Source organism: Balaenoptera ricei, chromosome 13, assembly GCF_028023285.1.
Source record: "Balaenoptera ricei isolate mBalRic1 chromosome 13, mBalRic1.hap2, whole genome shotgun sequence".
NCBI lineage: Eukaryota > Metazoa > Chordata > Mammalia > Artiodactyla > Balaenopteridae > Balaenoptera > Balaenoptera ricei.
Genome location: NC_082651.1, coordinates 64688885 through 64715411, shown reverse-complemented (window position 1 = coordinate 64715411; position 26527 = coordinate 64688885). Strand labels below are relative to the sequence as shown.

Sequence of the window (26527 nt, the reverse complement as noted above, 5' to 3'; positions counted from 1 at the left end):
TCTTTGCCACATGGGCCTCTCCACAGGGCAACTTACAGCATGGAAGCTGGTTTCCTTCAGAGCAAGCAAACAAGAAAGCAAGAGGGGATGCCCAAAACAGAAGCCATACTGTTTTGTAACCTAATCTCAAAAATGACATCCCATCACTTTTGACATTTTCTGTTCGTTAAAAGAGAATCACTACGTCCAGCCCCCCATTTAATGGGAGGGAATGGTGTGAAGGGTCAGATACCAGAAGGTGGAGATTTATTATAAGCCAACTTAGAAGCCACCCACCCCGCTTCCCACCATACACACACACACACAGAAATATGATCACCTTCTCTGGGAGGTCTACCCTTTTAAAAACTGAAGCTCCCATCTCTTAACTTCCTTCACCTTCCTCTGCTTTTTTTTTTTTTGTCTTTACAACAATTGTCACCTTCTAATAACTTAAATTACCTATATTTTATGTTTATTTCTTTCTCTTCTAATCAGAATATAAGGTCCATGAGGGCAGAGGTTTTTTTGGTCTGTTTGGTTCTCTCCTGTTTCCCCAGCATCTAGAACAGTGCTGGACACATTAGCATTCAACAAATGTTTGTTAATTAAATGCTATATGCATTGTTCTGTAATTTGCTTTTCCTACAAGTCAGCGTATATAAGGTTACATCATTCTTTTTACTGGCTGCTTAATACTCCACATCATGGGCCATTCCATACATTATTTAAAGCTTACCTTCTTGATGGACATTTACTTGTTTCTGTGTCCTCACCATTTAATGCTGCTGCAGACATCCTCATATATGCATCTTCATGCATTTGTATGAATAATTATGAAGAAATGCTCGTAGAAGTCCTGTAGTAACTTCAAGCCCTATCTTTTGTGGTTGAACCACATAAGGAGGGAATTACATAAGGACACTTTTCGTCTGTTAGTTGCTTGTTTGTTTTTACATAAGTCATGTTCACTGACTGCTTCACCTTCTTGTGCCTTGACGTTTAATTTTGCATGATCAGAAAATGCCTATGTAGTGACTTTAGGATTTCAGTTACCTGTTATCTGCTGGGGTCTGGTCATTTTTGCTGCCTATGTGTTAACTAATTTCCACAGAGTTAGAATACACTGAAAAGCATGGCATCCTGGTTTGTGCAAGGCATCAGGGAGAACTTGGAGATAAAACATTACTTTAGTTTTCTAGAAACTTGCCCTCTACTTGGGCATTAAAACATAAGTTAAATATAGACAATAATTCAAGCAGTGAATCAGAAATACGTGTGAGCAGTTCAAGGGCAAGAGAGGCCAACAGGAACTTGGTCAGGACAGGCTTTCTGGGGGGGATGAGGCTTGAGCTACACCTTGAGGGAGGAGAAGGACCTGGAAAGGAGGGCAAGGGAAGATGTTCTAGGTAGGTAACGAGTTATACCTAGAGGGCAGGGGAGGAAGAAGCAGTTCCCTGCTCAGCACTGAAATGCCACAGGAGTCTCCTTGGTTGATTCTGAATCCTTGCAGTAGCAGCTGGCAATGCCTGGGGATCATGACAAATGCCCCACATCATGAGTGGAAGGTCAGTGGGAGACTCACTCAGAGTTTTCGTCTGAGGAATGCCAGGTAGCAGACAGTTGGCCAGTCATTGCTTCTGGAAAGCTTTGAATGGTGGTTCCAGTGCCCAGTCTCTATCTGGCGACAGTTGGTGCCCAGTGTGACCCCCAAGGAGCTCCCCTCTAACCTCCTGTTCTCATCTTCTGCCCAGGACTCTGCCTCAGTCACTCTCCCGCCCCTGCCAACCTCCATGGCACAAGCACACAATTTCCTGTTCAAAATTGTGTGTGCTCTGCCTCTGAGTATGGCATGGCTGACTGTAATCTGTTACGAAATCAAACCACTGCCCTGGCTTACCCTCTAGGGCCAAATAACCCTCATGTAGAGAGATTTCTGCAGGACACATAGGCCTGCCCATCTCCCTTTGTCATTGTTCTGACAATGTCATCCGCTTGCTTTGGGAGAAACCCCAACAGCCTGACTCGCCCCATTGCAACCCTCGCTTTAATCTCAGCTATGAAAAGGGTGGAAACACGGAAACCAAAATGAAGGTCAGAGTGCTCGAGCCCCCATCTGTCCTGAGGATGACACTGCTGCTGCAGTACCCCCCAGCACAGAGTAGGAGCTCAACAAATATGTGATGAAAAACTAGGTAGTAGTACTATAATGATCCTCCTTTTGGAAGAGCCCCAGCAAGGCAGCTCTGTTTCTTCCCAGTGCACTTCATCCAGGTGGAACAGTTGAAAATGAACAATATGAAGCTGCCTGGAAAGGGAAGCCTTAGGGGCAGCCTCAGGCTGTGAGGGGGTTGGGAGCCTTGCCACCAGGCCTGGGTGCTCACCAATCGGGATGGGGCAGAGGAGTGCAGAAGGGGTGATTTGGCTGGTTTGTCTGCCCCAAACGTTTCCCCTTACTTTTGATTCCAACTGGCACATCCACTTTCTCTTACTGATCTGCAGCCTCTGGGTGTCACCTTACAGCTTCCAGGAGCCCCGCTGTGGCTGCCTGAATTATGTCAAGTTCCCCTCCCTCAGCCAACTTTTCCCTCTTGTTTCCAGACTTTTCAAAGCACTTTCAAAGTTGCTTTTTCATTTGGTCCATTTTAACTGACATGTTATTGGATTTTTTTTTTAACTTAACCTATTGGGACAACTACACAGTTCTCCTAGGGAAATAACAGAATTTTTTAAAAAATGAAAAAGTCTCTGAAGACCGATCCTATCTTGCTGACCAGCCAACCTGAGCTAATTGTTTCATTAGGATGGACAGGTCTGGCGTTACAACACCAGGGGGCACCAGTGACTAAATCACCTAGATAAGCTGCCCTTGCTAAGAAATTCTCTCTTCATTTGGTTGCTTCATTCTTGTCCTTTCTGTCACCTCAAGAAGAGACAGAAGACGACTTGCATGAAGTTGGTGGGCAGGTGCAGGTGAGGTGGGCTGTGTGTCCAAGGGTAGCTGTTGCTAAGGGGAGTGGGACAGAGGATTCAGAGTTGAGTGCTGTTGCCTGGAGTCTGGGAGGCTCTGAGGATTTTCAGGCATTGTTAGTAATAACTCAGTTAATGGATTTGGCACCATGACCAGGCTGTGGTGGAGCTTTCTCGTTTGTTTATATTGTCTGAGAAAGCTCCCCTCCCATCAGCGCACATGCTCCCCCATCCCCACACCCCTGCCTTTGGTTATGTGGGCATCTTCAGCTCCATAATTCACTTGAACTCTTCAAGCCTGGGTTGGGAAGGAGGGGGAGTGGAGTCTGCACTGTCCCTCCCTCTAGGTCAGGGACCAGGCCGTGAAACTGTGTGTGTGTGTGTGTGTTTTAATAGACTTTAACTTTTAGAGCAGTTTTAGGTTCACAGCAAAATTGAGGAGCAAGTACAGAGATTTCCAATATACCCTCCTATCCCCAGCCACGGGACAGCCTCCCTCACTATCAAGTCCCCACCAGAGTGATACATTTGTTACAATCAGTGAACTTAAATTGATACATCATTATCCCTCAGTTTACATTAGGGTTCCCTCTTGGTGTAGGACATACTGTGGGTTTGGACAAATGTACAGTGTGTTGTATCCACCATTATAGTATCATACGGTTAGTTTCACTGCCCTAAAAATCCTCTGTGCTTTGGCTGTTCATCCCTGCCTCCCCCCAATCCCTGGCAATCACTGATCTTTTTACTGTCTCTGTGGTTCTGCTTTTCCAGAAAGTCATATAGTTGGAATCATACAATATATATAGTCTTTTCAGATTGCCTTCTTTCACTTAGTAATGTTCATAAGTTTCCTCCATATCTTTCATGGGTTAATAACTAATGTATTTTTAGTGCTGAATAATATTCCATTGTATGAATTTACCACAGTTTATTTAGCCGTTCACCTACTAAAGGGCATCTTAGTGGTTTCCAAGTTTTCATAATTATGAATAAAACTGCTGTAGACATCCATGTGCTGGTTTTTGTGTAAACATACATTTTCAGCTAATTTGGGTAAATACCAGGAGTGCGATTGCTGGATTGTAAGCTAAGAGTATGTTTAGTTTTGTAAGAAACTACCAAACTGTCTTCCAAAGTGGAAGACATTTTTCATTCCCACTAGGAATGAATGAGAATTCCTGTTGCTCCATATCCTCACCAGCATGTGGTGTTGTCAGTGTTTTAGATTTTGACCATTCTAAAACGTGTGTAGTGGTATCTTGTTTTAATTTGCAGTTCCCTAATGACATATGATGTGGAGCATCTTCTTATTTGCTTGTATGCTATCTGTATACCTTCTTTGGTGAGGTTTCCGCTCAAGTCTTTTGCCTATTTTTTAATTGGGTTGTTCATTTTCTTATTGTTGTGTTTTAAGGGTTCTTGCATATTTTGGATAAGCTTTTATCAGATATGTCTTGTGCAAATATTTTCTCCCAGTCTGTGGCTTATCTTCTCATTCTCTTGACAGTGTCTTTTGCAGAGCAAAAAATTTTAATTTTAATGAAGTCCAGCTTATCAATTATTTCCTTCATTAATCATGCCTTTGGTGTTATATTTAAAAAGTCATTGCCATATCCAAGGGCACCTAGATTTCCTCCTATGTTATCTTCTAGGAGTTTCATAGTTTTGAGTTTTATATTTAGGTTTATGACCCATTTAGAGTTAATTTTTGTGAAGGGTGTAAAATCTGTGTCTAGGTTCATTTTTTTTTTTTTTTTTTTGCATTGGATGTCCAGTTGTTCCAGCACCATTTGTTGAAAAGACTATCTTTGCTCCTTTGTATTGCCTTTGCTCCTTTGTCGAAAATCAGTTGTATGTTTATGGAGGTCTATTTCTGGGTTCTCTATTCTGTGCCATTGATCTGTTTGTCTATTCTTTCACCAGTACACACTGCCTTGATTACTATAGCTTTACAGTAAATCTTGAAGTCAGGTAGTGTTGGTTGTCCAACACTTCTTCAATATTGTGTTGGCTATTCTGGGTCTTTTGCATCTCCATGTGAACTTTAGAATCAGTTTGTCAGTCTCCACAAAATAATTTCCTGGGATTTTGATTGAGATTTCAGTGAATCTATAGATCACACTGAGAAGAACTGTCCTCCTTACAACATTGAGACTTCCTACCCATGAACATGGAATATCTTTACATGTATTTAGTTCTGTTTTTGTTTCTTTCATCAGTTTTGTAGTTTTCCTCATAGTCTTGTACATATTTTCTTAGATTTATACCTAAGTATTTCATTTTTTAGGTGATAATGCAAATGATATCATGTTTTTAATTTTAAATTCCACTTAATCATTATTGATAAATAGGAAAGTGATTGGCTTTGTATATTAGCCTTGTATCCTACAACATTGCTATAATCACTTATTAGTTCCAGTTTTTTGGTCAGTTCTTTCAGATTTTCTGCATAGATAATCATGTCATCTGCAAACAAAGACAGTTTTATTTCTTCCTTTCTAAGCACTATACCTTTTACCTCCTTTTCTTGTCTTGTTGCATTAGCTAGTACTTCCAATGCAATATTGAAAAGGAGTGGTGAGAGGGGACATCCGTGCCTTGTTCTTGGAACTAGAAAGCTTCTGGTTTCTTACCATTAAGCGTGATGTTAGTTGTAGGTTTTTGTTCTTTATCAAGTTAAGGCAGTTCCCCTCTATTTCTTTGTTGCTGAGAGATTTTATTATGAATGGGTGTTGGATTTTGTCAAATGCTTTTTTTTTTTTTTGCATTGATTGATAGGCTTTGTGATTTTTCTTCTTTAGCCTGTTGATGTGATGGATTACATTAACTGATTTTCAAATATTGAACTAGCCTTGCATACCTGAGATAAATCACACTTTGTCATGATATATATTTCTTTTTATACATTGTTGGATTCAATTTGATAGTATTTTGTTGAGGATTTCTACATCTATATTTGTGAGAGATATTGGTCTGCAGTTGTCTTTTCTTGTAATGGCTTTGTTGGTTTTGGTGTTAGGGTAATGCTGGTCTCATAAAAGTAGTTAGGAAATGTTTCCTTTGCTTCCATCTTCTAGAAGATATTGTAGAGGATTGGTATAATTTCTTCCTTAAGTGTGTGGTCCTGGAATTCACTAGTGAACCTATCTGAGCCTGGTACTAGCTGTCTTGGAAGGCTATTAATTACTGATTTTATTTCTTTAATAGATATAGATCTTTTACACTGTATTACATGTGTGAGTTTTGGCAGATTGTATCTTTCAAGGGTGCTTTTGCTGCATCCTGCTAATTATGAAAAGTTGTATTTTCATTTTCAATCAGTTCAAAATATTTTAAAATTTCTCATGAGATTTCTTCTTTGACCCATGTGTTACTTAGCAGTATGTTATTTAATTTCCAAGTATTTGGGGATTTTTCCAAATATGTTTCTTTTATTGATTTCTGATTTAATTCCACTGTGGTCTGAGAACAGATATTGTATGATTTCTATTATTTTAAAATTGTTAAGATGTGTTTTATGCCTCAGATTGTGCTCTGTCTTGGTAAATGTTCCATGTGAGCTTGAGAAGAATGTGTGTTCTGCTGTTGTTGGATGAGGCAGTCAATAAATATCCAGTTGATTAATGTGACTGTTGACTTCAACTATGTCCTTACTGATTTTCTGCCTTCTGTATCTGTCCATTTCTGATAGAGGGGTGTTAAAGTCTTCAACCATAATAGTTGGTTCATCTATTTCTCCTTGCAGTTCGCTGTTTTTGCCTTACGTATTTTGGTGCTCTGTTGTTACGTGCATACATATTAAGGTTTTTAGTGTCTTCTTGGAGAATTGACCCCTTTATCATTGTGCCCTTTGATGTCTCTGATAACTTTCCTTGCTCTGAAGTCTGCCCTGTCAGAAATTAATATAGCTACTCCTGCCTTCTTTTGATTAGTGTTAACATCGTATATCTTTCTCCATAACTTTAATTTTAATCTGTATGTGTCTTATATTTAAAGTGTGTTTCTTGTAGATGATACGTACTGGGTCTTGTTTTGTGATCCATTCTGACAATCCCTGTCTTCTAATTGGTGTATTTAGACCATTGACATTTAAATTGATTATCAGCATAGTTGGATTAATGACTACCTTTTTTGCTATTGTTTTCCATTTGATGCCCTTGTTCTCTGTTCCTGTTTTTGTCTTCCACATTCTTTCCACCTTTTGTGGTTTTAATTGAACATTTTATATGATTCCATTTTCTCTTCTTAGCATATCAGTTCTTCTCCTCCTCCCCCTTCCTCTCCCCCTCATCCCCCTCCCCGTTATGCCCCTCCTCACCCCCTCCTCCTCCTCCTTTTTTCTTATTTTAGTGCTTACCCTAGAGTTTGCAATATACATTTACAACTAATCCAAGTCCACTTTCAAACAACACTCTAATACTTCATGGGTAGTGCAAGTACCTTATAATAACAAAATGCTCCTAGTTCCTCTGTCCCACTCCTTATATTGTTGTAGTCATTCATTTCACTTATACATAAGCATATATTTTCTATACATATATATAAGCATAATAATTGAAAACATTGTTGCTATTATTATTTTGAAAAATTGTTATTTGTTAGATCAAGTAAGAATTTAAAAACTAAAAGTTTTTATTTTAGCATCACTTATTCCTTCTCTGATGCTCTTCCTTTCTTTATGTAGATCTGAGTTTTTGACTGATATCATTTTCCTTCTTTCTGAAGAACTATTTTTTTTTTTAAGTTGTAAAATATTTTTTATTGTAAAAACAGAGTCAATAGAGGTTGACAACATAAATGTTATCTCAGAACATTTCCCCTTGGTTCCTGAATTTGCTAGGTTCCTATGTACCAGCAAGTCTCCATTAGCACTTCTCAGATTTCATGGTCCTTTTTGGATATGTTTATTGATTATATGTAAATATTGCTTAGAAACAGAAGTCCATATGATATTAAAACAAACAAAAAAACCTGTTGTGCCTTTCTTTCACATTTCCTAAAGGGAGATCTATATATCTCAGGTGCTTTCACAATTTAAAAGTAAAGTTAGTGCCTTAACCAAACCAAAGAATCCTCCATCACAAGTTACTAAATCAAACCTCTCATGACATTTGCAATATATCCAGATTTAACGATTTTAAAACAAAAGAATTTAGAATTTAAAACAAACTTCAGACTGATTTTTCATATTTGAAAGATTACAGTTATTTGCAGCATACAAATGGAGAGAGTAGTGCAAAATGCACCATTTTATATGATAAATATACTTTCAACCTAATGGCTGCTTCAAAAGCAAAGAGTGAAAAATTACGTCTTCTTAAAAGCAATCTAGACTGACTCAATAAAGTTCACAATTTAGAAAGATCAGTTGCTACTCTATTTCCATAGATTGCAAAATGATTTCAGAAACAGATTAAACATACAATTGTTTTACAAAAATAGAAATATTGTTTGGGACTTTACAAAACTTTATAAAATATAACACAATATTTGTAAATTCAAGATAGTTGCACACTGAAATAGAAAATACTTCCAGAAATATGAAGTCTAGTCAAACTTAACTGGTCTCTCCTAACCATTCTCATACATCATTTCTTCCAGATCTTCAGCCTAAGTAGATCTGTGCTCTAGCATGAGATTTTTTTAAAAGAGATTGGTTAATTTCAAGAAGTTGTATAAGATTTTTCATTCTAGAAACAATGTTAAAGCAGATGAATTTACACCTAAAAATATGTCTTATTAAAAGTAGAAATAATGCAATGACAATTTGTATTTGATAAATTTCAAACCAAATTCCTCAGAATGACAATTATAATTTGGTACCTACAAAAAGTAAAAATATACAGTAATCACAACTATTTTATGGAAAAATATTTATTCATATGGAATAAAGAACCTCTAAATTTAGTTATTTGTAGCTGTCAAATGAGAAGTATTTTCTAATTACACCCATTTATAACATTCATTTTACACCTCAAAGAGCACCAGTGTATTTTTAAAACAAACTAAAAAGTGAGACGGTAGGGGCTTATTACATGCAACAGTGCTATTATGATAAGGCACCACCTGCTATATGAAAAAGTCAAACAAAGTATTTCCAAAGCATGTATTTCTGTAACTGGTGTCTTAACCTTTAGATAGGATGGTTAGAAAAAAGCTAATAACATTATTAGCTAACCACGTCATACTCCTTTTCCATCATTCTTTGCTTTTAGTTTTTCCATATTACAGAACATATAATAAACAACAGTATAGTACGTGATATGTTAAATAAACATCTTTTCCCAACCATTCAAGAAAATAGTGTAGAATTAAAACAAGAATAAGAAACCAAAAATTTTTCTGATATATTCGCAATAGTCTATCCCTGTAGAAGAATAGGGAGCTGGGTGAGGTGAGGAGAGAGTGGCAGCAGCAGTTGGGGTTGGGGATTGGTAACAGGACCTATTTTCTATAGAATATATTGAGGCACATAGGTTAAAAGTTTCTCAGGCAAATTCATGGCTAGAGCAAAATTGACAGAAAGCTCAGGATTTTACATTCCCCCCAGAGCTGATTTCTCAGATAGTCACATCCGATTAAATATTTCAAAATATGCCTTTAGTCACTGCTATCATCATCATCATCATCATCATCATCATCATCATCATCAGATACATCATTTAAAGGAAACTTCAATGACTGACTATAAGAGTCCGATCTAGTAGGCTGGCACCTGGCCACGTCCCCAGTAGAAAGCAGGTCATAGTGGAAGTCACAAATCCTCACAGGCTTAGAGGACTGGCTGGGAAGAAGAAGTCTCTTTTCAGAGCAGGGCCCACAGACAACAAAACCACATTTGCGGCAGTGGTGATGACGATTAACAGGTGTGAATTTTGCTCTCTGACAGCGCATACATACAGTTGCCTCAGAGTCAGGAACCCAGACAGCAGCATGTTCATTACCGGGTGTCTTCCCACTTTTGGAGAGCAAATCAGTAACACGTTTACTTATGTGATTCATCCATTCTGATTTCTCAGTGGCAGTGGCAGAATAAACTGCAAATGATTTAGTTGGTGTCTTGATCAGCCATCCATTCCTCAAGTCTCCCTCATCTTTGATAGAATCAATTGTGACATTTTCCAGGGGAATACTATGTTATTTGTTATATTTTTTCTTCTGGATGACAATATTGCCATATACAAGAATATCATTAAATAAGAAAAACTGCCTTGCTTTAGGCTTTTTTCTGCACAACTTAGTCAATACTCCTTCTCCAATAAGAACCCATCCAGGTATAGTTAAGGGTTGGCCAGCAGCTCCAAAACAGTTTTCTACTATATTTTTACATCTAGTATTAGCTTCACTGTTTGCCAAGCGATCCACCATCTTTTGCTAATAGCCTCCAAACTTGGGAACTCCACACTCCAGAGGCCCTCCTTTCCACATGCTGCCTCTCCCCTTCTGCCTGAAGAACTTCTTTTAACATTTCTTGCAAGGCAGGTCTATTGGCAACAAATTCCTTCAATTTTTATTTGTCTGAGAAAGTCTTTATTTCTCCTTCACTTTTGAAGGATAATTTCACAGGCTACAGAATTCTGCAATTTTTTTTTCCCTCTCAGTACTTTAAATATTTCACTGTACTCTCTTCTTGCTTATGTGGTTTCTGAGAAGAAGTCAGATGTAATTCTTATCTTTGCTTCTCTGTAGGTAAGGTGTTATTTCCTTCTGGTTTCTTTCAGGATTATTTTTCTTTATCTTTGATTTTATGCAGCTTGTATATGATATGCCTAGGTGTAGTTTGTTATTGGTTTTGATTTTTGTCATTTATCCTGCTTGGTGTTCTCTAAGCTTACTGGGTCTGTGGTTTGGTGTCTGACTTTAATTTGAGGGCACTCTCAGTCATTTTTGCTTCAAATATTTCTTTTGTTCATTTTTCCCTTTTTTCTCCTTCTAGTATTCCCATACACATATGTTACACCTTTTGTAATCATTCCACATTTCTTAGATATTCTTTTCCTTTTTTTTCAGTATGTTTCCCTTGCTTTTCTGTTTTGGAAGTTTCTATTGACATATCCTCAGGCTCAGAGATTCTTTTCTCAGTTATGTCCATTCTACTAATGGGCCCATCAGTGACCTTCTTCGTTTCTGTTACAGTGTTTTTGAGTTCCAGCATTTCCTTCTGAGTCTGTCTTAGAATTTCCATCTCTCTGCTTGCCCATCTGTTCTTACATGCTGTCTACTTTATTGATTAGAGCCTGTAACATATCAATCATAGTTGTTGTAAATTCCTGGTCTGGTTATTCTAACATCCTTGCCATGTCTCAGTCTGGTTCTGCTGCTTGCCCTGTCTCTTCAAACTGTTTTTTGCCGTTTAGTACGCCTTGTAATTTTTTTTTTTTTTTTTCTGATCGTCAGACATGATGTGTTGGGTAACAGGAACTGCAATAAAAGGCCTTTAGTAACATGGTGCTAAGGTGTTGGGGGAGGGGAAGCATTCTGTAGTCCTATGATTAGATCTTAGTCTTTCTGTGAGCCTGTGCCTCTGAACTATGAGCCTTAGACATGTTTCTCAGGGTCCCCCCCCCCCCACCTCCACCTATGTGGGACAGGATAGCTAGCATGGACTGGAGTTGGGTATTTCTCTTCCCGCATGTTGCTTAGGATCTGATAAAACTACAATAGTTCAGTCTGTGGCGAACGAAATAGCTTCTCCTGAGAGTAGGCCTTGTTAAGAATAGGGTGCTCTGGTCTGTTTCAAAATCCTTTCCCTCTCCCCCTGTCATAAGCAGGAGGGAATTTTTCTCCAGTATTCACTGTGAGAAACCTGGTCAGACAACTAGAGGTAAAGCTCCCCCAAGTGCGGGGACCCCTATGACGGGGTCAGCCTAGAGTCTTTGACTCTCAGACCTGTCCACTCTGGGACCCCAGCAGTTCGCCAATTTCAGTGCCAGCTTCCCTACCCTGCGCTGGTTTCCACGGGGCTGCAGCTCGGGAGTTTCTGCTCCACTAAGTTGTGATTCATATAGTTACCTGTCTGTCTCTCCCTCAGGGCAGCGGTTTGCCCTGTGACCTTACTTCTCTGATAAATCTTAAGAAGAGTTGTTGATTTTCCAGTTTGTTCAGCTTTTTACTCATTAGGGCAGACCAACAACTTCCAAGCTCCTTACGTGCTGGACTGGAAACCCAGACAGTTTACGTCTTCGCCTTTGATGTCCTACACCAAGGACAACGAAGTGATGTGGACAAAACAAAGACATCCAAGCATGGCCTTTGTGCCTTTGAACCCAGATTTTGGATTTGAAAGGGGCCTTGGAGGTCATCTCATTCAGTCTCCTTGTTTTCAGATGAGCATCTTGATAGGCTGTACTGTGGGCATTCCTCTCTCGGGAATATTCCCACATTTCAGCAGAGTAATAGAGTGAACTGAGTACGGGGGACCCATTTGGGTTCAACATCCAAATGAACTTCCTTCAGAGAAACCAATTAAGTTCTACGGTCAGTGTTCTACTCCCTGAAAGGAAATTTCAATGTGATTTTTATTTATCCATAAACTGGTTATCTCCGTATGGTGGTTTGATGGATGATTTTAGTTCTGTGTGAGGGGATGGTGGGTGATCTTTCATTTTTCTTTTTTTGTCTTTCTCCATTTTCCAAATTCTAACGAATGAACATGTGTTCCTTTTACAAGCAGCACAAAATAAGGTAATGTTTTAGGTTGTGACCATTTGGAAGCCTCTCCTCTGTGCTTCCTTACAGTCTGCAAGATGAACGTTCACCGGCGCTGCGAGACCAACGTGGCCCCCAACTGTGGCGTGGACGCCAGGGGCATTGCCAAAGTGCTGGCCGACCTGGGCGTCACTCCAGACAAAATCACCAATAGTGGCCAGAGGAGGAAAAAGGTAACTGGCTCTTTGGTGGTGTTTCTGGAGCTCTTTGTGAGCCAGCATCTCTGTGTTGGCTTCCCGAGTGTCACTTGGAGCGAAGTTCTGAGACTGCTGGGTTTGAGACACTGGACTTGAAGCAGCACGTGCTTCAAGAAAAAAGAAAAGGTCAGGCAGGTAACATGAAAGTCTCCTTCGGTTCCAGAGGTGGGGAAAAGCTAAGCAAGTCTCAAGTGTGGTGTTTCTTAGGGGAACGTCAGCTTCAAAATGAGGACTCTGGAATTCCCTCCAGAAGAGACTCAACTCTAGACAGGGAAATAGACTGATCTGCCTCCAGGACTGGCATGAAAGCAATGTCAGTGCTCAGACTTTGCCTCTGGTATCACTTTAATGAGGATAAATGGATGAAGAGCTGGAACCACATTCTTTTCTAGGGAGCAAGCCAAGAAGATTTGTGATAGTGCCAGCACTCGGCTGCCCGAGGAATATTGTTATGTCCCGCGACATGAAACATCTGGGCCTGTCTTTGGAGACCAAAGCCCTGTCTCTATCCATGTGACATTCTGAATGTCAGTAGGAAGAGATCCATTTGCTAAAATGTTATTTTGGTAAGTCAGGGCCCACAGATGTAAATAGAGCTAAAGGTATCCGTAGCATTTTGTTTGAAGGCCCTTCTTAGCCTTGGCTCCTAGCCTAGAAAATGTAAGAATTCTCTGAAAGACTAAGTTATGAGAAAATTGGAACCATGTTAACTGGGCAAGAAATCCTGGTGGGGGTGGGTGGCCCTTGTTGCCCAGTATCAGGCATTTTTTTTTTTTTTTTTACTAGAAAACAAGCCTGACTCTGGGGCCTCTCCAACTTGACTCCTAAATGTTGTCCCTGAATTTTCCCTTGAAATACCTTCTGAAGGGCATTTTAGAAGCTGCCCACACCTTTTCCCTGCTGCCTCTCAGAGGAGCCTTTTCCCTTGAATGGGAAGGTTTGGGTTATTTCCATCTTCTTAGACTGCTTCTTCCTTACCTTTCTAATAAACAAAGCAGTTTTTTAAGGATTGGAGAAAAAACCATTCTCTTCTCTGGTTAACTGTGAGATTTTGTGCTTCTGGGGGCTCTTCTCAGCTCTGTCAGTCCCACTGGTGGAAACAGGACTTCAGTTATTGACCCAAGACATTGGAGTTGCAAGCAGAATGTCAGCACCCAGAATGCTGGGGCCCCACCGAGGAGGCGGGTTAGACGAACACCCTGCGATGACAGTGTTGAACACACACATTTATGAGCTCTACAGAGAGCCCTGTTCAGGGGACATGGTTTGGTTTCTTGCTAGAAGCAAACTGAGGCAGAATCCTTATTGTCCTGAAACATTTCAGAGAAAACTCAGTACCTGCCCCCTCCCCTGTATTCACATGGGCCATAATGGCAGTAGCCAGGCATTGTCTATCTGTTCTGGATTTGGGAGATCCTGGAGGTAAGAAGCCAACATGGAGAAATTTAGGAAGGAACAAAGTCAAAGACTAAAGGACTTCAGTCCTGATATTTTTATTGCTTTGATGCTTCTAATGCAAAAGCTGGAAAAAGTCAAGTGAACCAAATAGTAGCTCAAGTTAGTACAAGAGGATGGGAGACAAGTGCCCTTGGCCAGAAGCTTAAAGGGCTTTTTTGCAGGAGCATCAGGCTTGCTAGAGCTTTGGTTCCCTTCACATTGCTCCTTGCAAGTAGTCCATCATCCAGAAAGAACGTGTGTGCACAGCAGGTAGATCAAGAGTAAAAGGGAGCAGAAGGGCTTGCAATCTCTGAGTCTAAACCTCTGACTTAAATGGGAACTTAAAATGGATATGCCAGCATCTATGCCAGGAAGTAGACTTCACTGGGGGTGTCCTGCTAAAATTTGCCAATTGCCGACAAATACCGATACGCCTGAAGATGTTTATTGAGCTTCTGTTATGTGTATCACTCTATGCAATCACCAGGGGCAATACAAATACTAGATAGGGTCTTACTTTCAAAGAACCTACAGTCTACCTGAGTAGAGAGCCCCAAACTAAATAAAGCTGAACAAGGTAATGAGTAAATGGCAAGCGGCTGTTAGAGGCAAGTGTCAAGTTGCTCTGGATGAGGTAACTTGCATTTCTTGGGTAGGCAGAGGAGGTTTCATGGAAGGGGTAAGGTTAGGCTTTGCTTGGAAAGGTCAGCTGTATTTGGATAGAATAAAAATCAAGCAAACTGACATCTCTTGTGTTCTTCCCTTTAACTGGCAAATGAAACCTTGAGTCTCTGCCTTCAAATTGTCAATTCAGCAACTGCTACTGTGCGCCAGGGACTCCTAGGGCCCCTGGCATCGTTTCTTGATGCTTTTGACCTCAGGGAAACTCCCCACACTCCCTTCTGATCCCTCTCTCCCCTCGTTCTCTCCCTCTCTCTAGCTCATTGCTGGTGCTGAGTCCCCACAGCCTGCTTCTGGAAGCTCACCGTCTGAGGAAGATCGATCCAAGTCGGCCCCCACCTCCCCTTGTGACCAAGGTGAGACTCTCAGATTTGCTTCTTTACCTCTGAGCTCTGTCCTTGGAAGGACGAGGGAGCCCGAGGCCTCTTCATCCAAGAATGGCCTTGTGAGCAGAAACAGCCAGCAGCCCTGGAGCATCTCCAGATGACCTTTCCCAGCTGACTCCTTAGCTGTGCTTTCCCTCTACAAGGCTTTCTTGAGGGTGAGGTACTAAATGGCTGTGCCAGCCTGAAATCCCCGCCCCAGGCAGGGTGAGAGAGAGAGAGCTGGGGTGCTGTGGTTCTTTCTTTTCTTTTGCCTCTCCCTGATTCCACGTTCAGGAGAGGGAGAAGCACTTCTCTTACCCCGCTGCCCAGCGTCTGCTCCCAGGCCCGTCAGCACTGCTCAGTTGAGTCTGACTTCCTTCCTCCCTGACTCTCATCATGGTACCCGAAACCTGAGAACAGGGCAGGAGTCGGGGGATGGGTGGGGATAGGAAGGTGAAGCTGGCGAAGAGTCTGGGAGAAGCAGTGGGGAGGAAGCCAGCTCTAGGACTGAATCCCCTCTAGAGCTCAGCTCAGGACATTTCCTTCCCTGTCAGAAGGTGCTGAAAGTCATCAAAGGTTTCTGAATTCTACAGGCATCCAAGGATGCCGAGGCTGAGGAGGGACTTACACGTTTAAGACCTTCCCCTCTGGTGACCAGAACCAGATCTCACTGGGAAGGGATTTTTGCATCGGCAGAACATTCACAATCATTAATGAATCATAACAGTAGTGCCTTGATGTTCTGTAGCCCCTTTTCTTTCGTCTTCCTTATCCTAATTTTATGCTCACGCCAACTCTCTTGTCCATGCTCCCTTACTGTCCCCAGGTTACAGGGTGGGAAGTGGAAGGCAGAGAGTTGAAAAGGTTTGTCCAAAGGTCAGGAACTAAGTCAGTGGTAAGGGTGAGACTGCGCCCCTCCTGGCATAGGGACCCCGTTCTCAGAATCCATGCCATTGAACCCCCCCTGGGGGTCATCACTGTGACCCAGCCCTTCTTACCTAGGAGTAAATAAAACAGCTGCAAGGGGGTGTGCCAGTCCTGAGGCCACAAAATAATTGGTCTGAGTCCCTCTTCATGCTGCTCTGGTTTACTTTCTGCATCTTTATACTCTGCTTCATTTCAAAAGAGGTTTGACCCATCTGTTAGTAAGCTGACGGTACTCTGGGGCCTCCAAGCAAGCAGGTACTATCCCGGCCCAGTGTGGGTATTTTCATGTTTCCCTTTTTTAATGCTGAGAGCTCCTTTGAGAGCTTCAAGGAGACAGCGTCATGTGGTAAAGAGACCCCAAGTAAGGGATGAGGTGCCCGGGTTTCTAGGCCTGGTCCTTGCCCAGAGTGCTGTCCAGCCTTGGCAGGACACCGTGCCCCTCAAGACCTCTCTTTGGCCCCAGTCAGTGCAAGTACGGCATTCCCCAGCAGTGTTGTGAGCACAAAGGGACGTGAAAACCCTCTTAGCAAGACATGGCATTATTGCAGAGCAGAAATAAGGCGCTATTCCTCTTCCCTCTGTTGTAAGAACACATAGAAAGACATTGTCTTCAAGTTTTAATATCCCCAAGCATCCAAGTTCTGTCTTCCAAAATCCATTTATTAACTTGCCTTGGAAGTTATGCTGAGAAGCTCTGTGCTGAGACCAAAAGTTATACTTAGTTAAGAGTAAGAGATAGAAAACTGCAGAATTGGCGTGGGCATATCTGTAGACTCGGAAGCTGTCTTCACCCCTCCCCTCTACCCTGTCCCGACACATCTCAGAGGACTCAAACTCCAGATCTAAGGAAGATCTCCAGGTTCCTGGAGTGAGCTCTCATGGGCCTCAGTCCTTCTGAAAAGATGCCGAAGTTGTCTTTATGTCAAGCAGCACGTGGTCACTAATGCGTGATTCTGATTCCCAAGGGTCAGTAGTTTGTGTTCCCCTCCTGTGATCCCAGTTATTCACGAGCATCTTTTAAAAATGGGTTATGCTTAAGATGCCCATTTCTACACAGAGGAGTGTATGTCTTGGTGAATATATAGCTAACAATAAAGCTTCCTCAAATAGAAAAGGTCAAAGGATCATCCAGCCTTATCATCCCCAGGTAATTCAGGTCACATACTCTGGAGGGGCACAAGGCTGTGTCATAGTTGTGAAATTGTACTGAGGAATCCCTGTCCCATCCAAGATAAATTTGCAGCATGTCACTCTTGGGAAGCAGTTCTTTTGGTAATGATAAGCCCATTGCTCATTTTGTTAAATAACCTTGTGTAAGATGGGTGTTTAGAATAAACCCAGCAACAAGGCCAAATAAACTCCCTTAGAAGGTAAAGGCTTCTTAGTCCCAGCTATTGAAATAATTACCTCACCAATAATTACTGTAACAATGGTTCTCCATTAGTCATTGTTCTAATTTTCAAAGGAACCTTGAAGGGTACCTGTTGCCTTTGGGACTCTGCGAGGTTCCAGAGAAGGCCAGGATTCCTGCATTACACCTAGAATAATGGAATAAACAGGCTACTGGCTGAAGGGGGCTTTCAGAGAGGTGGCCTGATCCCAGAGTAAAAGGAAGATCTGAAGGAGCTGGTTGGCGGGGACGGCCTCCTCTTTGCATGCCTAGGCCTTGCTCTACGTTAGGTGCCAAGGAAAGTGTGCAGAGCAAATGAAGGCACGTAAAGGGATGCCCTACTGGGTCTGCTGCTATGAAAAACCAGAAAGAGGGCTGAGAGCTCATGGGGGTAAATTCTGAGTATTAAATCCTAATGGGAAGGGCTCGTGAGGTATGCGCTAATGCAATATCTTGTCACCCTTGGCCCTAGAAATAAAAGAACTTGAAAACAACATCCGGAAGGCCTTGTCATTTGACAACCGAGGGGAGGAGCACAGGGCAGCAGCATCCACCGACGGCCAGCTGGCGAGCCCGGGCGAGAATGGTGAAGTCCGGCAAGGCCAGGCCAAGCGCTTGGGCCTGGATGAGTTCAACTTCATCAAGGTGTTGGGCAAAGGCAGCTTCGGCAAGGTCTGTGACATGCAGGGGCAGGGCTGCTGGTTTGATCCAAGATTAAGTGATGAACATTTCAGCCTAGTCTGCTTATGTTTTCCTTCCTTGTTGAGTGCAAATGGCCTGAGGCCAAGCAGACAGGAGCCAGGGTTCTGCTGCTAACTAGCTGTGGGACTTCAGTGTAGTCATTCCACCTCTCTGGGATTTAGTTTTTCTCGTTTGTCAAATGGGGATAGGAATCAAGTGAGAGAGTGGGGGAGAAAGCACTTGGAACGGTTTAAATTGCATTACGTGTGCTTGGCATGCCATTATCGATAATAGTAACGATAGCTTTCTTCCCTTCAGAGATCCGCCTGAAATTCTGGTTTTAATTCATCATGAAGACTTTGGAAATGAACTCTAGAATCTCTGCCCTCAGTGAACTTGGGGCTCAAAGGAAATCTTAGCATGTATTACTTTGGAAATATAATGTTATTCAACTGACTTTTCTGCCCCTGACTAAATGTCTTGTTTATCCTCTGCACCTGGCAAGAGATTGAGCACAACTGTCTCATGTCTTGAATGAGGGGCCACTGCCCTCGGTTCCATTCTCCCTCTCCTGCTCACCCCGAGCCCGACACAGCGATGTGGGGCGTGGGTGCAGTGTGTGCCCACTAAAGCATTTGCAGTGATCAGCCAGCATTCTGAAGGTGGGGTGAGATGGAAAAATAATCCCGGTTTATTTTAGAAAGAAGATGGAAGGGCAGAGAGCCTAGGAAGCTGGTTAACACTTCAGTTCAGACCCCTGATTATTCCTGCTCTTCACAAAGCCATGCCTAGGGGTCGATGGGAGTCATCTTTCTAGGACCTCCCAGAGCAGAGCGCCGGTGCTCTGGGGCCCAGGTGCCTGGCTCTGGGAGCTCCCAGGGGTCCCATGCCCTCACGCGTCCTGGACTTTTGCAGGCTGAGCTGCAGACCTGCTCCACTTCTCTCCGAAGGGAGTGGCTCTCTGGAACCCCCAGGCTATGAGACCCGGTTCTTAACCCATCTCACCTGCCCCATCTCATCCTGAGATCGCAGTGGCAGGAAAGGAACTGGGATTGGCTTAAATGGCAAAAGCTGAAGCAATCACATTCTTTGGAGACTGGTTAAATAAGAAACAGACCCCAGTCCTCTGAGGAGGCATAACTCTGGGATGTGAGCAGGACCTGGTTTAATTTTAAGCAAGATTCAAGGGGAAAGAAGCAGGCTCAGAGTTTCCAGGTTTCCATAGGGTATAAGCAGGATGGGAACTTTGATGACTCTGGAGTATTTAGGTTGCTTCTTCAGAGAAATTGCAGCCAAAGTTTGAGCCAGTTTTAAAGAGTTTGTATTATATGTGGGCGACAAAGGTCTTCAGGGTAACATCCTGAACACCCTCGTGAAGCCTCTGAGTTACTGTTCTTTAGCTCTACTAGAATACTGTACTTAGGAGTTATTTAATGGGAGAAAGTCTTGTCACATTTATAGGGAAATGAGTGCAAAAATATCAAATGATAGGAAAACTTTAAGAAAATAGAACTGTTAATTTGCTCTCTAGAGAAGGAATCACATTCCCAGCTTTAAAGCTATAGAGGAAACCATAAAGGTAAACAAGGACAGATTCGACTACATAAGATACGGGACCCTGTTCAATAGAAAAAGATAACAGAAAATCATAAAACAGTCTTAGAAAAACATTTGCAAAAAGTAAAGTGGTAGTAACTTTATATACCAAGCTCATACAGATGTGTAAGAAAATAGATAACTAGACGGAGGAAATTGACAAATAATTCGCACAAAAAATAAATATAATTAGAAAACAAATATTTTTAGTTTCATTACAAGTTAAAACAGCATTGAGGTAACATTTCACACCCGTGACATGAGCAAAAATGTTTTTTAAGTGAAAGCACCCACTGTTGGTAAATTTGCATGAAACTAAAGCACTTCTACATTGCTAGTGGCAGATTATATTGTACATCCTCTTTGAAAGTCAGTTAGGAAATGTGCGAAATATTTCACTCTATAATCCACTTCTAAGGCTTTCCATCTTAAAACTGTGGTATAAAAGAAAGAAAAAATTATACGTATAAAAATGCTTGATGCAGTTTATTTATATAATACTTAATAATTAGATGTAACTCAAGTGTCTAATATGAGGTAAATGGTTTAACTGTTGCTGATATACTTGAATTGAGTATCAGCAACCATGATATGGTGGAGACCATGTACAGAAATGCTTATGAAATAATGTTCAGTTAAAAACAAATCTATTTGCTGTACTCTAATTGCAAGTATGACAAATTATATGAACATATGAGTAATTATTTAATAGATGTGCATTGAACTTTTCTTTGCCTGGACACTGTTAGAGATTAAAAATAAATAAATTGTAGTAGCTGTATTAGGATGGGTAGTCTTTACATTTTAAATACTATTATGCTATTTAAAATTTAAAAAAGGAGTTAGTTTTTAAAGCATTTGATGTTGACTTGGGTTTCTTTTGATTCCCTACAAGTATAGACTTACGGGGTGGTTTTGGTTGATTACAGGTCATGTTGGCGGAGCTCAAAGGCAAAGATGAAGTATATGCTGTGAAGGTCCTGAAGAAGGATGTCATCCTTCAGGATGATGATGTAGACTGCACAATGACAGAGAAGAGGATTTTGGCTCTGGCGCGGAAACACCCGTACCTAACCCAACTCTATTGCTGCTTCCAGACCAAGGTATGTTTCAGAAGAAGCTGGTGGACCTCCATCTTGGGGTTGTGCTGTAGGACACTATGGTATCTTGACTGTGAGATAAAAAAATCAATCATAGATCCCCTACATTCTTTTCTCAAAGACCTTGTAAAGTGGAATGGATTTTACCCTTGAAAAGATCAAGGTATATTTGAACAGTATTCTCTTTTTTAAGGGCAAGGGATTTTCCATTCCAGGTTGTGCTTGTGAAGGGATGAGAGGGCGATAGAAGTCTTTGCGAATGTAGCTGGACAAAGCCGAATGACTAACCCCGGTGTTTGCTCCTTGGAGAAAACAACAGGCATGGTTAGTCCTTTCTCAGCTCCTAACTTTCTGTCACTAGGCAAATCCCTTAAGTTCTTTATGGCCTTCAGATCAAATGAAAAAAGAGTAAAGGCTACCCGAACCACATCTAACCTGTCTAATGTCATATGAGGTAAAGGATGTGAACAAGTGCTTAAAATGCCATCGTGGGGAATTCCCTGGCGGTCCAGTGGTTAGGATTCGACGCTTTCACTGCCGGCCCGGGTTCGATGTCTGGTCTGGGAACTAAGATCCCGCAAGCGATGTGGCATGCCAAAAAAAAAAAAAAAAAAAAATAGGATGCCATCGTGAACCACAAATATAAGGTAGCATTTTAAAACTACCAAGTAGGTGCCTGGGGACCAGAAGGTGGCAGTAAAGAAATGAAAATAATCTGTAAGTACATTATGGAGTCTGACCGATGAGTATCCTTAACTCATTTGTTACTTATTCTTAGTAAAGAAGAGAAATGCCAACATTCTTCATGAAGCTCTTTTATTACCCCATTTTGGGGAATAAAATGAGTGAAAGTCTTTCAGGATGCCTTAAGGATTTGTAGCCCTTGGCTCCTTGAGGAGGCAAAGGCAGCCTCACCTGAAACGCTTACCCGTATCCATCTGGAGCCCAGACAGTGACGGGTTCCACCTTGGACAGATGATTCCTTGCTCCTTGGCATACTCTCACCACCATGTCATTGCGAATGCCAGTCTTTCCACTTGGAATTCAACAATTACTCATTTGGTCATTTGGCCAATTTTTATTTTATTATATTTTATTGAACCCTTTCCATGTGCCCAGTGTCGTGCCACGTGCTGGAGAGACAGTGGTGAGCAAGGCCCAGTCCCCGACCTCAGGGAATTTACAGTCTCTTTGGTACACTGTTTCCCAAAGGGTATTTCTCTGAACCTTCCTCACTTGAGAAACTTTTCAGAATAAAAGGGACGAAGTGAGAGAGTGGCATGGACATATATACACTACCAAATGTAAAATAGATAGCTAGTGGGAAGCAGCTGCATCGCACAGGGAGATCAGCTCGGTGCTTTGTGTCCGCCTAGAGGGGTGGGTTAGGGAGGGTGGGAGGGAGACACAAGAGGGAGGAGATATGGGGATATATGTATACGTATAGCTGATTCACTTTGTTATACAGCAGAAACTAACAACATGGTAAAGCAATTATACTCCAATAAAGATGTTAAAAGAAAAAAAAAAGAATGAAAGACTCTCTGGCCCATAATTTGGGACACTGCAGTCTTGACCTCTCTTTTAGAGTGTCTCAACATACATTTGCTTGTCAAAGTTGCTGAGGAGACCTGCAATGGAAAAATATATATATTACCTTTACTTAATCTACTATTTCCCAATGATGTGATCCCAAGCTTTACCTCACTGTCACTACCCATTCCAAACACTGATCTAATGAAATTTTTCCTAACCCTCTGAAATCTCTCAGGAGAATATGAAATATCTCCTGAAAATCTGGAAATCCCTCTTCTGAACAAGTATAGCACTTAACACACATCCAAAACAAGGATATCTAGTATATATTGCCTGATATTTGTGCGTCCGTGCATGTGTGTGTATGTGTACACACGCAGAATCCAGTGTGATAATAGAGGGTCAGTCACGAGGTCAGCTTTCCTCTTTTCTCCACATGAGCATGATCCTGGATTAATGAGAAATGTACCCTATATCTCTTTATCTTCCATGGTACCTGTCAGAGGGCCTCACAACCGGTAGGTTGTCACTCTCAGAATTGGAGGGTTGGAAGATTTTTTAAAAATTCTCTCTTCTAGTCTTCTTTTTGCACCAGTGAGAAAGTCAGATTTCAGAGAAGTAAGTCTTTTGCCCACAGATACTTGGTATTGGCCAAGTTGAACTTACCATCTCATCTCTGCGACTCCCAGTCCAGTGGGGACTTGCTCTGACATCATGTTGTATCCCCTCTGTGGGGAGACCCCCCCTCTTCCCCTGCGTCTAGCAGCTGTGCCATCTCTTTCACCCACTGAGCTGGTTTCCTAGGCAGGGATCCACACGAGCTTGCTTTCTTTGGACACATTGCCAAGAGGTCTGACACCCCAGGAGGGATCCAGTCCAGTTGTAGGGACCCTGTGAACCCCCTGTACGTGGTGGACCTGGAGAGCCAGAGCGGAGGCTGTGCTTCCCTGCCCTCTTGGTGAATGAGTGAGGGAGCAGGAATGATGTCCTCAGCGTCAGCAGTGTTCTCTTCTGTGCGATTAGAATAGGCTGAGGGTCCTCATTGTGTGGCTGCTCTTGGAGCACAAGATGGCATCGTACAGCACCATGAGTTTCCTTTACGGCAGAACAGTGACCAAAGTGACATGGAGATCGGTATCTGGGTGGCAGAGGGTGAGGTTGGGGAGAGAAGGGACTCTCCTCTGAAGTTCAGAGGTTTGCTAACTCTTTTCTCAGGCCAGTGTCAGGTAGCGACAGTTACAGGAGCAAGTCCCAGACCACCGTTGCTCAGTAGAACATGGCACATCTCACTTTACGTGACAGATGTACGCTCATCTAATTTTTCTAAAGCAAATCATATTTAAACTTCGCCGAAGGACCTCTGCTTACTAGAAAGGAATCTTATGAGGAATCATCTTGTAACCCCCCAGCTTAACCATCAGAAAATGTGGCTTTTCCTATGGCAACCAGTCATCATGTTTTTAAAAAGGAGCTGTTGTTCACCTGACTCTGAGGTAGGTGCTGGGTATGGAGTTATCAGCAAAAAGGAAGGTGATTCTCAAGTGGAAGAGTTTACTCAATAAGGGATGGGGCTTAAAAGTTTTTACACAGCAAAGGAAAACATAAACAAGATGAAAAGACAACCCTCAGAATGGGAGAAAATATTTGCAAACGAAGCAACTGACAAAGGATTACTCTCCAAAATTTACAAGCAGCTCATGCAGCTCAATATCAAAAAAACAAACAACCCAATCCAAAAATGGGCAGAAGACCTAAATAGACATTTCTCCAAAGAAGATACACAGATTGCCAACAAACACTTGAAAGGATGCTCAACATCACTAATCATTAGAGAAATGCAAATCAAAACTACAATGAGGTATCACCTCACACCGGTCAGAATGGCCATCATCAAAAAATCTACAAACAAATGCTGGAGAGGGTGTGGAGAAAAGGGAACCCTCTTGCACTGTTGGTGGGAATGTAAATTGATACAGCCACTATGGAGGACAGTATGGAGGTTCCTTAAAAAACTAAAAACAGAACTACCATACGACCCAGCAATCCCACTACTGGTCTTATACCCTGAGAAAACCATAATTCCAAAAGAGTCATGTACCACAGTGTTCATTGCAGCTCTATTTACAATAGCCAGGACATGGAAGCAACCTAAGTGTCCATTGACAGATGAATGGATAAAGAAGCTGTGGCACATATATACAATGGAATATTACTCAGCCATAAAAAGAAATGAAATGGAGGTATTTGTAGTGAGGTGGATGGACCTAGAGTCTGTCATACAGAGTGAAGTAAGTCAGAAAGAGAAAAACAAATACCATATGCTAACACATATATATGGAATCTAAAAAAAAAAAAAAATGGTTCTGAAAAACCTAGGGGCAGGACATGAATAAAGATGCAGACATAGAGAATGGACTTGAGGACACGGGGAGGGGGAAGGGTAAGCTGGGACGAAGTGAGAGAGTGGCATGGACATATATACACTACCAAATGTAAAATAGATAGCTAGTGGGAAGCAGCCGCATGGCATAGGGAGACCAGCTCGGTGCGATGCAAGAGGGAGGAGATATGAGGATGTATGTATATGTATAGCTGATTCACTTCGTTATACAGCAGAAACTAACACACCATTGTAAAGCAATTATACTCCAATAAGGATGTTAAAAAAAGAAACTACTAGTCGAATTTTGATGTAAAATAAATAAATAAGGGATGGGGTGGGGAGTTATACTAACTTCTGTAGCAAACAGCCTTGAGACGGTACATTCTAGGTGGAGGTGTTCGAGCTGGGAGGACTCAGAGGAGGGGGTGCGCTTTAGAGTCTGGAGGTGGGGAAAGAGCTCAATCTAGGCTCTGCAGAGTGGGGAGGACTGGGACAGGACTTGGGTGGGAATGGGAGCCGAGTTCAGTGGCCATAGTTCAGTCCAGCTTTAGTTTCACTTTTCCTGAAAAGAAAGGACAGTGTTTCTGAGCCACCGTTAAGCCTGGTTTTGACTAAGACTCTAATACATGATTAAGGAACACAAGACCTGCTTGCAATCCTATTAAGATTTCTTTCATTCTTGTTTGATTATGACACAGAGAGCAGCAATAATGTTAAGTCAGGTTTGATTATTTTTAGATGGGCCTTTATTCGGTATGTAGAAGAAACAGCCCCTACGGAAGCATTCCTTTGAGAAGTTCCTGAGGGATTGCACATGGCTTCCGGGCACGCACTACGCAGATTGCCTGACAGGACTTGGAAGTGTGTGAGGTCCCATGTCTGGTATGGTGACCAATGGCAATGATTGTGTAAGCCTACTGGCGCCAATCGTGACGTCAGGTCATGAGTTAGGTCTGGTTACCACAGCCCACTGAATGACCAAGTTACAGTTAAAGAAGGATGTGGCCTTTTCTGTGCCAAGCCCACCTGCCCTTGGCTTCTGTACTCTGATTGTTCTCCATGGGATCTAGAAGGAAAAAGCAAATGAAATGGCTCCAGTGCTTGTGAGAAAAGGCAGAAAGCCCCCCAAATTAAGCCAATAACTTCAATTTCAATCAAATTCACACCGGTATGTTTGACTTGAGTTCCCACTATGCTGTGTGCTCTTTGGAATGCTGGAATCACCTGAAACAACTAGAGAAATCTACAAAACTATATTTGACTAAATAGCAAACATATGGTATGAAAAGGGGGGCAAAGGGACTTCCCACTCCAGCAGAGATGGAGTAGTCTCATTTCTCTCAGGCCTTCCCTCTTATAACAAAAAAAACCCTGGGCATAATTCTTATTTTATAAAGGCATTATGCTCATCAACACTGACATAGCCATAAAGAATTATAGACATTGTACTATCTGTTGATATGGATGAGAAACTAAAATTTTCATATTTTAAACTGATTTTTTAATGGATAATGTTAAATTAACAGCACACTTAATATTTCCATACACAAAATAATTTTTTCTTGGTTAAAAAA

The 26527-nt window shown here is 41.8% G+C and overlaps 1 protein-coding gene and 1 pseudogene across 3 annotated transcripts in view; one reads left to right on the top strand and one right to left on the bottom strand.

The window, feature by feature from the left end:
• The window catches only part of PRKCE (protein kinase C epsilon), a 604085-nt gene that overhangs the window by 333779 nt on the left and 243779 nt on the right, over window positions 1–26527 (top strand). For all 3 annotated transcript variants that reach the window (XM_059943431.1, XM_059943429.1, XM_059943432.1), the window contains exons 8-11: window positions 12691–12833; window positions 15235–15331; window positions 18130–18329; window positions 20864–21037. In XM_059943431.1, the coding sequence (XP_059799414.1) occupies window positions 12691–12833; window positions 15235–15331; window positions 18130–18329; window positions 20864–21037 (614 nt within the window). The remainder of the gene's footprint in view (window positions 1–12690; window positions 12834–15234; window positions 15332–18129; window positions 18330–20863; window positions 21038–26527) is intronic.
• Window positions 9553–10320, bottom strand: LOC132377280 (pleckstrin homology domain-containing family F member 2-like; annotated as a pseudogene).